The sequence below is a fragment of the Macrosteles quadrilineatus genome, unplaced genomic scaffold (genome assembly GCF_028750875.1).
Source record: "Macrosteles quadrilineatus isolate MER2022 unplaced genomic scaffold, UCM_ALF_1.0 Scaffold_1__1_contigs__length_201487025, whole genome shotgun sequence".
Taxonomy (NCBI): Eukaryota; Metazoa; Arthropoda; class Insecta; order Hemiptera; family Cicadellidae; genus Macrosteles; species Macrosteles quadrilineatus.
The window spans coordinates 109936094-109947603 of NW_026542594.1; the positions used below are offsets into that span (position 1 = coordinate 109936094).

The following is an 11510-nucleotide window of genomic DNA, read 5'->3' on the forward strand; positions in this document are numbered from 1 at the left end:
GTGTGATCCAAATGCTTTAAATTATATAAGTATTTATTTTAATGGCTGTTGCTTTTGGCTTCTATCATATTTAATCTATGAAAAATAGCTTATTCTGATAGCCCTGAAAAACTATTTAAATTTCATATATAACCTGCTGAAGAGCCACCAATCGTTCTTGTAGCTCTGCGATTTCATCTGCTTTGGCCTGTAGTGTGCGTTTGAGGTGTGCAATGATGTCTGCCCTGTCTTCATCGAGCTTCTGTAGATTTTTCTTGACCTCTTCATTTTCAGATTCAACTTCATTACAACGGGAGCGTAATCTGTGCAGAATGTATAAGTGAACTAGCATGACACTTCAGCACTGCAGATAGATCCAGCGATCTAGCAGCACTCTCACTGCTGTGATCTAGAGCGATCTAGCAGTGACACTACAGCACTGCAGATAGATCCAGCGATCTAGCAGCACTCTCACTGCTGTGATCTAGCAGTGACACTTCAGCACTGCAGATAGATCCAGCGATCTAGCAGCACTCTCACTGCTGTGATCTAGAGCGATCTAGCAGTGACACTACAGCACTGCAGATAGATCCAGCGATCAAGCAGCGCTCTCACTGCTGTGATCTAGCAGTGACACTTCAGCACTGCAGATAGATCCAGCGATTAAGCAGCGCTCTCACTGCTGCGATCTAGCAGTGACACTACAGCACTGCAGAATCTCCTAGAGTATATCTTTAGGGTAGACTTAGAAATAGAGAATCTGGGAACCTACCTTCATCAATAGGTCAATAGGATAATAGAAGTCCTAGATTTAACACTATCAATCAACCTTAGGAATCATAAAATTAGAGGATGGCATGTCTCAGAGGAGGCCTCACTGTCGGACCACACACATATTTGGTTCAAATTAGAGGCTAACCTGAAGAGGTGTAATAACTACGGTGTTAACACCTCTCCTACAGAGTCCCTAAACAAACCAATTGGATGGGATATAGAGAATCCCTACAAATGGAGCTGGAGGGAACAATGGTATATACCGGAACAGTAGAAGGCTTGGAAGAGTTAGCGGAGTCTGTTGAAACCGCAATACAAAAAGCCTTTGAAGATAACTGCCCCCTCAGACCCAAAAGGATGTCGAGAAACTTCAACTACCATACCTAGTTTTTTATTACAAAATGACAAGAAAGCTGCGAAAATTTTGTTTGTATTTTAAATTTTATCAACAAGCTAAGTAAACAAATAAGTAGACTATTCAAATTAATTGTACCTGGCTAATTTTTGGTTTAAGTCAGTTATTTGAATTTCATAAAATTCTTTATCAACTTCTGGTAAAACTTCTTTATCCTCCTTTGCTTGCTTCTTTTTACCAGCTCCTTTGGCCTTCTTCCCCATTAACTTTGTACTACTTAATCTGTAACAAAGACAGTCACCAGTAACTTAACACTAGTAATGCAACTTCTGCTAGATACTTGACACTTGACCTGTATCAGAGTGTTGTTGTTGTGTGAGTCGGTGGCTCAGTCGGTAGCGTCGCGGACTTCAGGCCCAAAGCAGTAGTGTCGTGGGTTCGGATCCTGGTCACTGCCACTAACTTTTATCAGTACAGTTCACCTTTGTACTGTACCGGCTCACCCCTTGCTTTGCTGGATACGTTCCACGCACAGATCTGTAGTCTATGTGGACGGACAAATGCAAGGATAAAAGAGGCCGCCAACCTCTTTAAAAAAAAAAAAAAAAAAAAAAATAGGTGCTCTTAATTGACAATCATTTTGTTGAAGATTGCAATTTAGTCACATAACTTTTTGGCATGCACTTCCACCATTTATAGTCAAAAGCCGTGTTTATAACAAAGTTTTCCACTAGTTGCGGTAATTCCTCTTATGATTCTTCAAAATATTAACTTAAAAGTACTTTAGTAGACTATAAAGCTTCCAAAGAAGGGTGATCTCTCCAACTGCAACAATTGGAGGGGTATAACGCTTCTTCCTGTTTGTAGCAAAATCCTTGCTCGAATTATTTTAAATAGAATTAAACAGCCTATAAACGATCGAATTAGAAAGGAACAAGCGGGATTCCGGCAGAACAAATCTACCGTAGATCATGTAAATACACTGAGAATAATCTTGGAGCAATTTTCAGAACACCAAGCTGCATTGTATCTGGTCTTCATTGACTTTGAAAAAGCTTTTGACTCGATCAACAGACAGAAGATGTGGAAAGCAATGAAGGTTTATGGTGTGCCTCCAAAGGTTATAAGGCTTGTAAAAGCCATGTATGAGAATTACTCCTGCCAAGTAGAGCACTGCAAGTCTTTGTCGGAGCCAATAACCTGTAACTCAGGAGTCAAACAATGATGTTTGTTGTCACCTATTCTCTTTCTCATGACTTTAGACCTAGTAATGAAGGAAGCAATGAACCGTAAAAAGGGAATCCAGTGGGGGATCAATTCAAGGCTTGAAGACCTGGATTTTGCTGATGATCTTTGCATTATGGCCCAAAGCTTCAGAGATATAGAAGCTAAACTAAATGACCTAAGAGTAGAAGCACAGCAGGTGGGCCTGAAAATAAATGCCAGAAAAACCAAGGAAATGAGGTTAAATAACCGGAACAACACTCCCCTCAGAACAGGAGGGGATGATATTGAGCGGGCCAATGAATTTTGTTATTTGGGCAGTATGGTGACTGAAGGAGGAGGTGCCGATCGGGACATGGAAAACCGCTTGAATAAAGCAAGAGCTGCATTTGCCCAGCTGAGGCCAGTTTGGAGGAGCTCTGAAATAAGAATAAAAACTAAACTCAGGATCTTTAACTCAAACGTTAAGTCTGTCCTCCTTTTTGGCTGTGAGACATGGAAGGTGACAAACACGAGCACACGCAAACTGCAGACTTGGGTTAATAAATGTTAACGAACCATTCTCAGGGTGTGGTGGCCTGAATTCATCTCTAATGAAGATTTGTGGGCCAGAACCGACCAGGAGCATATTGCTATTCAAATAAATAGGAGAAAATGGAGATGGATTGGGCATATTCTTCGGCAACCACAAGATACAGTAGCGAGACAAGCCCTGGAATGGAACCCACAGGGAAATAGAAGAAGAGGGAGACCAAGAACCACGTGGAGGCGGACTGTAGAGAAGGAGTTAAATAGTCAGGGCATGACATGGGCTAGGGCAAAAGAGCTGGCCAACCAAAGGGACCGCTGGAGAGTGTTCGTCGAGGCCCTATGCTCCCCCTAGGAGCGCAAGGAAATAAGTGAAGTAAGTAAAGTGACTTTAGTAGACTAAAATAACTTAGCCTAAAAATTTGTTATCTTAGATACCGGTACTAATAAATACCGGAGAATAGGCACTAATAAAGAGCTTCGAGAGCTATACAGAGACCCGGATAGCCCAAATCAAAAGCAGAAGACTCAGGTGGGCAGGCCAATATCGCAAGAAGAGAACAAAATGCAACAATTAAAGCTATAAATGAAGACTGTCTCCAAAGTTTTTGAGAAGGCAGTGCTGAGTAGATTGTGGATATTCCTTGAGAAACACAGCATACTATTTAAAAGTCTGCACGGGTTTGTTAAAAACAAATCGATGACAAGCACAATTCTCAGTCTCATAAACGGAATTGTAAAAGATATGGATTCTAGACTAGCAGTAGCTGGGATGTTTTTTGATTTCAGTAAGGCCTTTGACCTCGTAAACCATAGACTTCTCCTTAGCAAAATGAATGACATGGGCATTAGAGGCACAGCTCTCGACTGGTTTTCGTCCTATCTTGAAGGTAGAAGGCAGACTGTAATCATACCTGCAGTTGATAACACGGGCCATTTACGGAACCATGTCTCTTCTGACGCTGTAGTGAGGAGGGGTGTGCCACAGGGGTCCGTCCTGGGACCGATCCTCTCCCTTATGTTCATTAATGACCTGCCATCTAGCGTAAATGAGGCAAATGTATGCCTATATTCGCAGACGACACTTCCCTAACTGTGTGCAGACCGAGTATGGAGGAACTGGAACTTGTCACCTGTCTGGAATCAAACTCCCTTCTTCAGTGGTGTGAAGAAAATGACCTAATCTTGAACGCTCAAAAAACCCAAATAGTCCAATTTTCCATTTCTAACCGATCAAAACGGTCCCACTATGACTTGAACATTCTCCTCGATGATACCACTATCTCCCCTTCTTCAGAAGTAAAATTCCTCTGTCTTGTCCTTGACGAAAACCTCAAATTCCACAGCCACATCAAGCACATCAGCAAGAAAGTATCGGTGGGTATATTTATGCTGAGAGTTCTCAGCCAATCAGCCACCACTGATGTCCTATTAGCAGCCTATTATGGGCTTGTTTACCCTCATCTAACTTATGCGGTTCCTGTTTGGGGGTGCGAAAGTGAGAGGACTAGGTTTTTGTTTAGGCTTCAGAGAAGGGCAATTCGAATTGTGTTTTCTATTTCCAAACAAATATCATGCAGGGATTATTTCAGAGCATTTAAAATTTTAACTTTCCCATCTATTTACATCCTCGAAACTCTTATCTTTCCATAGCAAAAATACTTCCTTTCACTCATCTGCAACAAATTTCAGGTATCCATTGCGCAATACTTTAAATCTACCAATTCCCCGACATTCCACTTCTTTCTTTCAAAGAAACTTTCATTACAATTCCGTAAAACTATTTAATAGTCTTCCACCTCAACTGAAGGCCGAACAAGATCTAAAAAAGTTTAGAACATGTCTAAAGTTATTGTTGTTGGACAGATCATTTTACAGCGTCCGTGAATACCTACTTTAGTGGTTATTCAGAAAGTCATGTGCGCTGCGCATGTTTAGTTTATTTAGTTATATAGTTTTTTCAGTAAGGAATTTAGGTTTATTAAGATGTACTTAATTTATTTTTTCTTGTATTGACTTGGCTAATGCAAGTATTGTCAGTTTGGCCCAATAAATGACTTATTGACTTATAACTTACTTATTACTTATAAGGACTACCAAGAGGAAAGCGGCCCCTGGGATGACCACGACTTCGCTGGAAGGACCAAGTGGAAAAGGACTTGAGAAGATTTGGGACAGAGGCTTAATGGATGCAAGACAGAGATAGAGATGGTGAGGCATTGTTGGCGAGGCCAAACACCTTCTGAGGGTTGAGTGGCCTAATAAGTAAGGTAAGGTAAGATACCGGTAACGGCATAGATAAAAGATGGTAACGGCAAAACTTTAATTAGTTTCAAGAAATAACCAAAATATATTATTCCTTTAAACAGGGCACAAAATAACATGTTAACTAGGCGACACAAGTGTCACCTAGTGCTGATATTTTGTCGCCCAGTGACTATGAGTGGTGCCGGCATATTTTTTTTAATGATTCACATTTTAAATTCAAGCTAACAAAATTTAAAAGGTATTTCAAAAACTTCCTTGTGTAATTAAGTGGTATAACATGGACGATTTACAAGCAAATTCGGAAATTTAATTACAAGATACATAGAAATGTGCGATTTTCACTTTAATTCAGGCAAAGATTTTTCCCCCTTATTAATGGGGCCTCCCAGTAAGTCCGGGGCCAATTTCGCCCAGTGGAAATCCCTTAAAATATGCTCTGCCTTTAAAGCAAAGGCAATAATGCTGATACAAATCAAATACAATTGGTCTCTCTGTTTTTACCAATTTAAATTCTAATAGGGACATAAAAATCAGTTTTTAGTTACAGTAGTCCCTAGGAAAGCCCAATTCTTTACATATCTTAATTTTTGCCATTTGCAATTTTTTTACACTTAGGCCTATGTTTTGCCGAATGTGACTCTCAGTTAACCTCCTCTCAGATATATATAGGGAAATTCGCTAAAACAAATATAAATAATTATGATCAGATGACAAGATAGAGTTTAAAATAATTTAAGATTTTCAAAAAAATATGCCTACATATCATTATTTAATGAAAAGTCTAAAATTACCTTACAAACAAAATAACTCCAAACCTAGGTCTATCCTTCTAACAACATAGTTTGAAATTTGGCACCTTGGTAACCTACCAAAAATAAACAAACGATCAATAATCCATCCATGGTTACCAACACAACAAGACTACCAGAATAGAAGCAGATATTTGCTAATATATGTTTCAATTCAACACTTGCTACAACTGTTTACAAAGACAAAACTAGTTTTCAAAGGCAATTTGATAGGAAATGCTTTAGTTGGGAATTCATCTAGTCAATTTTCAAACTCATTACAAGGAATCATCATTTTTTAGCGAATTTCCCATTTAAGGAATAAGCTATATATAGCCGTATACTAATATAGCCATAGGTCTTATGGTAAGACCTGGAATCGGGACCGATTTACTTTTTTGTTTTGATGTCTCAACTGGCCAAAAACACCATTCGTTCAAATTTATATAGTATATTTATTTATATATATTATAAATAATACACAGTTTTCACTACAGTTTTCATTCTTCACTACAGTTTTCATAATTTGTATATATATATTTATACACAGTATATATAATATATACTGTCTGTATACATTATGTATTTATGGATTAAATATATGCCTATATACATTATGTATATTATACAGGGTGTCCCGAACTCTCTACCAATATTTTAGGGCATTGTTCCTGGGTAATTAACATACCTAAATATTATATTTAAATTGCCTGGATGTCCTTAGCTACTCACACAGCCGCCATTTTGTTTTTTTCGGTTATTCATTTTTTTCTAAAGAAGGGTTAAACATAAGAAATGGAAACTTTGCACAAACATTCATGACAACTAGACAAAGCTACCAAAAAATTATGACGATTTTTAAAATTCATAAAACAAAATGGCGGCCATTTTAAATTTTGTTTCTTAAATAGCTTGAAAACCGTTGATTTTACAAAAAAATTACAAGAATAACTTTTTAAGGCAATTTTATTACAAATTTGATTGACACCTAAATTTTTAAGATTGGACGAGTATTAACTGAGGTATGGCAACTTTAGTGATACGTGACCGCTTTCAGCATGCGCTGCAACTAACCTCCAGCGGTCGCGTATCACTAAAACTACCATATCTCAGTAAATACTCGTCCAATCTTATAAATTCAGGTGTCAATCGATTTGTAACGAATTTGCCTTAAAAAAGTTATTCTTATAATTCTTTTGTAAAATCAACAGTTTTCGAGCTTTTTAAGAAACAACATTTAAAATGGCCGCCATTTTGTTTTATGAATTGAAAAATCTTTTTAATGTTTTGGTAGCTTTGTCTAGTTGTCATAAATGTTTGTGCAAAGTTTCAATTTCGTATGTTTAACCCTTCTTTAGAGAAAAATTAATAACTAAAAAAAAATGGCGGCTGTGTGTGTAACTAAGGACATCCAGACAATTTAAATCTGATATTTAGGTATGTTAATTACCCAGGAACAATGCCCTAAAATATTGGTAGAGAGTTCCGGGACACCCTGTATATACTGAACTGACTGTGGGCTTTGCCCCTTTGGATTTAAAAGTTCTGAGGTGAGGATTGTAAAAGTAATAATATTGATTGGTCTCCATGGCTGCAACGAGAACAATCACAATACTCTATTACAGTATTTGCTTTGACATTTCAATGTAAACAAGAATAACTGCCAATTTGTTTATCTTACAATTTCAGACAGCTGATCCAAGGAAATCTATATCTATATTTATTTATTTACTTGCTGAGTACCCGTCCTTCGTACGGGGTTGGTATACAATGCTTATTGTAGTTAAATACTCGTGCTTTGCATTTGCAATGAGAGAGGACACGTTTTGAGAAAATTTGGTTTACTATAATCTACGGAATACTATAGTATATAGAATATCTACCATAGCCATAATGTTCTACCACTTTACCTAAACAATAGAAAGAAGTAAAGTTCTCACACTCAGGTTATTGTTGCTGCTTAGTTCAAATTAGCTGTTGTCATAAATGTATGAAGAACTAATGGTGCTGCACCCTCCCTGTTGGTAAACTGTAACCTTTTAATGCTATCGGATATCATAGAAACAAATTGTGTAGTTGAAACAGCTGGCAAAATTATTAAATTCCTTTTAAATATGAACGAGGTGTTAGCCCGTCCTACGTACGGGAGTAGTAATTTAAAACGGTGTATGCCTATAATTCAGAACAGCTAGTTTACACGTATAAAGACAAATTTTATTGCAGCCTACAGTAGAAAGAGTAATTACTAGGTGGCGTTTGCAGAGGCATCCACAAAATTGAGCGGAGTCATCAGGGGTTCATACTATATTGTTTTTGTCATACTGCAGTAAAAACAGTCGTTTTTAATGCATGCGTTGCGGGTCTAAAGTAGCATTTTTACTCTTTAGGGAGTAAAGATCGTTTTTAGCCTCTATGGAGTAAAAATCAGTTGTTGACAACTCAGTTGTAAATTTCTATTGTAAACGATTGCATGTATCGAAATATGTATCGATTTGTGCTTTGTAATCATTTTAACCTACAGTCTACAGTCTCTTCCCATAGCATTTTAGCATTGCAGATACATTAATCCATTCCCACACTCAACACTGCTCACCTTTACTACTTCCTTCATCAACCCCTACGTCGTGGACCTGTTTCCCTCTCTTCCCATAGCATTTTAGGATTGCAGATACATTAATGTAATTGCCAAAGGCAGTTCCCACACTCTGCACTGCAAGCCTTACTACTTCCTTCACCATTTCCTACGCCATAGACCTGTTTCCTTCCCTTCTCGTAGCATTTAAGTATTAGAATTGACTATATATTGGTATATTGACTATATAATGGTATTAGATACATTTATCTAACTGTCCAAACGGTTCCCCCACTCTCCACTGCCAGCCTTTAAAACTTCCTTCACCACTTCCTACGTCGTAGGGCCTGTTTCCTTCTCTTCTCTTAGCATTTTAGGATTGAAGATACATTAATCTAACTGCCACAAACGGTTCTCACATTATGCTCATACTTTACTACTTCCTAAGCTACTTCCTACATCGTGGACCTGTTTTCATCACTTTCCATAGCATTTTAGTATTTTAGATACGTTAATATAATTGCCACAAACATTGCCCACACTTCACACCGCTAGCCTTCTTCTTTCACCATTTTCTATGTCGTGGGCATGCTTCCATCCTTTCTCATAGCATTTCAGCATTGCAGATAAGTTAATCTAACTGCTACAAAGGGTTCCCAGTTCCCACACTCCACACTGCTCACCTTACTACTTCCTTCACCTCTTCTTACATCGCGGGCCTGTTTCTCTCTATTCCCATAGAATTTTAAGATTGTAGATACCGTACCTTAATCTAATCGTCATAAACAGTTCCCACACTCCGATAAGCTTGCCTTGACTACTTCCTTCACCACTTCCTACGTCTCGGACCTGTTTCCCTCCCTACCCTTAGCATTATTGGATTGTAAATACCTTAATCTATTGGTTATAAACATATCCCACACTCTGAAAAACATTTCCTTTACTACTTCCTTCGCAACTTCCTACGTCACAGACCTGTTTCCCTCCCTTTCCATAGCATTTTAGGATTGCAGATACCTTAATGTAATCGCCATAAACAGTTCCCAAACTCCGGACAACTCGCCTTCACTACTTCCTTCACCACTTCCTACGTCACGACCCGTTTCCCTCCCTTTCCATAACATTTTAGGGTTACAGATACCTTAAACTAATCGTCATAAACAGTTGCCACACTCCGAAAAACTCGCCTTTACTACTTTCTTCGTCACTTCCTACGTCACAGACCTGTTTACCTCCCTTCCCATAACATTTTAGGTTTGTAGATACCTTTATCTAATCGTCATAAACAGTTGCCACACTCCGAAAAACTCGCCCTTACTACTTCATTCGTCACTTCCTACGTCACAGACCTGTTTACCTCCCTTCCCATAACATTTTAGGTTTGTAGATACCTTTATCTAATCGTCATAAACAATTTCCACACTCCGGACAGCTCGCCTTGACTACTTCCTCCGCCACTTCATACGTCGCGGACCTGTTTTCCTCCCTTCCCATAGCATTTTTAGTTTGTAGACCTTAATCTATTGGTCATAAACAGATCCAACACGCCAGACAACTCGCCTTTACTACTTCATTCACCACTTCCTTCGTCACGGACCTGTTTTCCTCCCTTCCCATAGCATTTTAGGTTTGTAGATACCTTAATCTAATCGTCATAAACAGTTTCCACACTCCGGACAGCTTGCCTTGACTACTTCCTTCACCACTTCCTACGTGGCAGACCCCTTTTCCTCCCTTCCCATAGCATTTTAGGTTTGCAAATACCTTAATCTAATGGTCATAAACAGATTCCATACCCCGAACAGCTCGCCTTTACTACTTCCTTCACCAATTCCTACTTCTCGGACCCCTTTTCCTCCATTTCCATAGAATTTTAGGAATGCCTTTAATATTACCTTTATCTAATCGTCATAAACAGTTTCCACACTCCGGACAGCTCGCCTTGACTACTTCCTTCACCACTTCATACGTCGCGGACCTGTTTTCTCCCTTCTCATAGCATTTTAAGTTTGTAGATACCTTAATCTAATCGTCATAAACAGTTTCCACACTCCGGACAGCTCGCCTTGACTACTTCATTCATCACTTCCTACGTCGCAGACCTGTTTCCACCCTTTCCATAGCATTTTAGGATTGCAGGTACCTTTATCTAAGGGTCATAAACAGATTCCATATCCCGAACAGCTCGCCTTTACTACTTCCTTCACCACTTCCTACGTCGCGAACCTGTTTTCCTCCCTTCCCATATCATTTTAGGTTTGTAGATACCTTAATCTAATCGTCATAAACAGTTTACACACTCCGGACAGCTCGCCTTGACTACTTCATTCATCACTTCCTACGTCGCGGACCTGTTTTCCACCCTTCCCATACCATTTTAGGATTGCAAATACCTTAATCTAATCGTCATAAACAGTTTTCACACTCCGGACAGCTCGCCTTGACTACTTCATTCATCACTTCGTACGTCGCGGACCTGTTTTCCACCCTTCCCATAGCATTTTAGGATTGCAAATACCTTTATCTAAGGGTCATAAACAGATTCCATATCCCGAACAGCTCGCCTTTACTACTTCCTTCACCACTTCCTACGTCGCGAAACTGTTTCCTTCCCTTCTAATAGCATTTTAGGATTGCAGATACCTTAATATAATCGTCATAAACAGTCCACACTCCCTACAGCTCGCCTTGACTATTTCCTTCACCAATTCCTACGTCGCGGACCCCTTTTCCTCCCTTCCAATAGAATTTTAGGAATGCCTTTAATATTACCTTTATCTAATCGTTATAAACAGTCCCCACACTCTGGACAGCTCGCCTTGACTACTTCCTTTACCACTTCCTACGTCGCGGACCAGTTTTCCTCCCTTCCTATAAAATTTTAGGAATGCAGATACCTAAATCTAATCGTCATAAACAGTTTCCACACTCCAGACTGCTCTCCTTTACTACTTCCTTCACCACTTCCTACGTCACGGACCTCAAGCTAGTGTCGTCATTTGATTATATTTATGATCCATAC

At 39.0% G+C, this 11510-nt stretch overlaps 2 protein-coding genes across 2 annotated transcripts in view; one reads left to right on the plus strand and one right to left on the minus strand.

Moving 5' to 3' along the window:
- Positions 1-6002, minus strand: part of LOC128983076 (cilia- and flagella-associated protein 157-like) — a 74787-nt gene extending 68785 nt beyond the window's left edge. Inside the window, exons 1-3 of the mRNA XM_054402233.1 lie at positions 5920-6002; positions 1247-1390; positions 134-302 (exon numbers count right to left, since the gene is read on the minus strand). Coding sequence (XP_054258208.1) covers positions 134-302; positions 1247-1371 — 294 coding nt within the window. The 5' untranslated portion in view covers positions 1372-1390; positions 5920-6002. The remainder of the gene's footprint in view (positions 1-133; positions 303-1246; positions 1391-5919) is intronic.
- LOC128999782 (uncharacterized) lies at positions 2379-4029 on the plus strand. The gene is made up of 3 exons (XM_054426459.1): positions 2379-2734; positions 2900-3187; positions 3939-4029. The coding sequence occupies exons 1-3, from the start codon at positions 2379-2381 to the stop codon at positions 4027-4029; spliced, it is 735 nt and encodes a 244-aa protein (XP_054282434.1).
- Positions 6003-11510: the final 5508 nt, after the last annotated feature.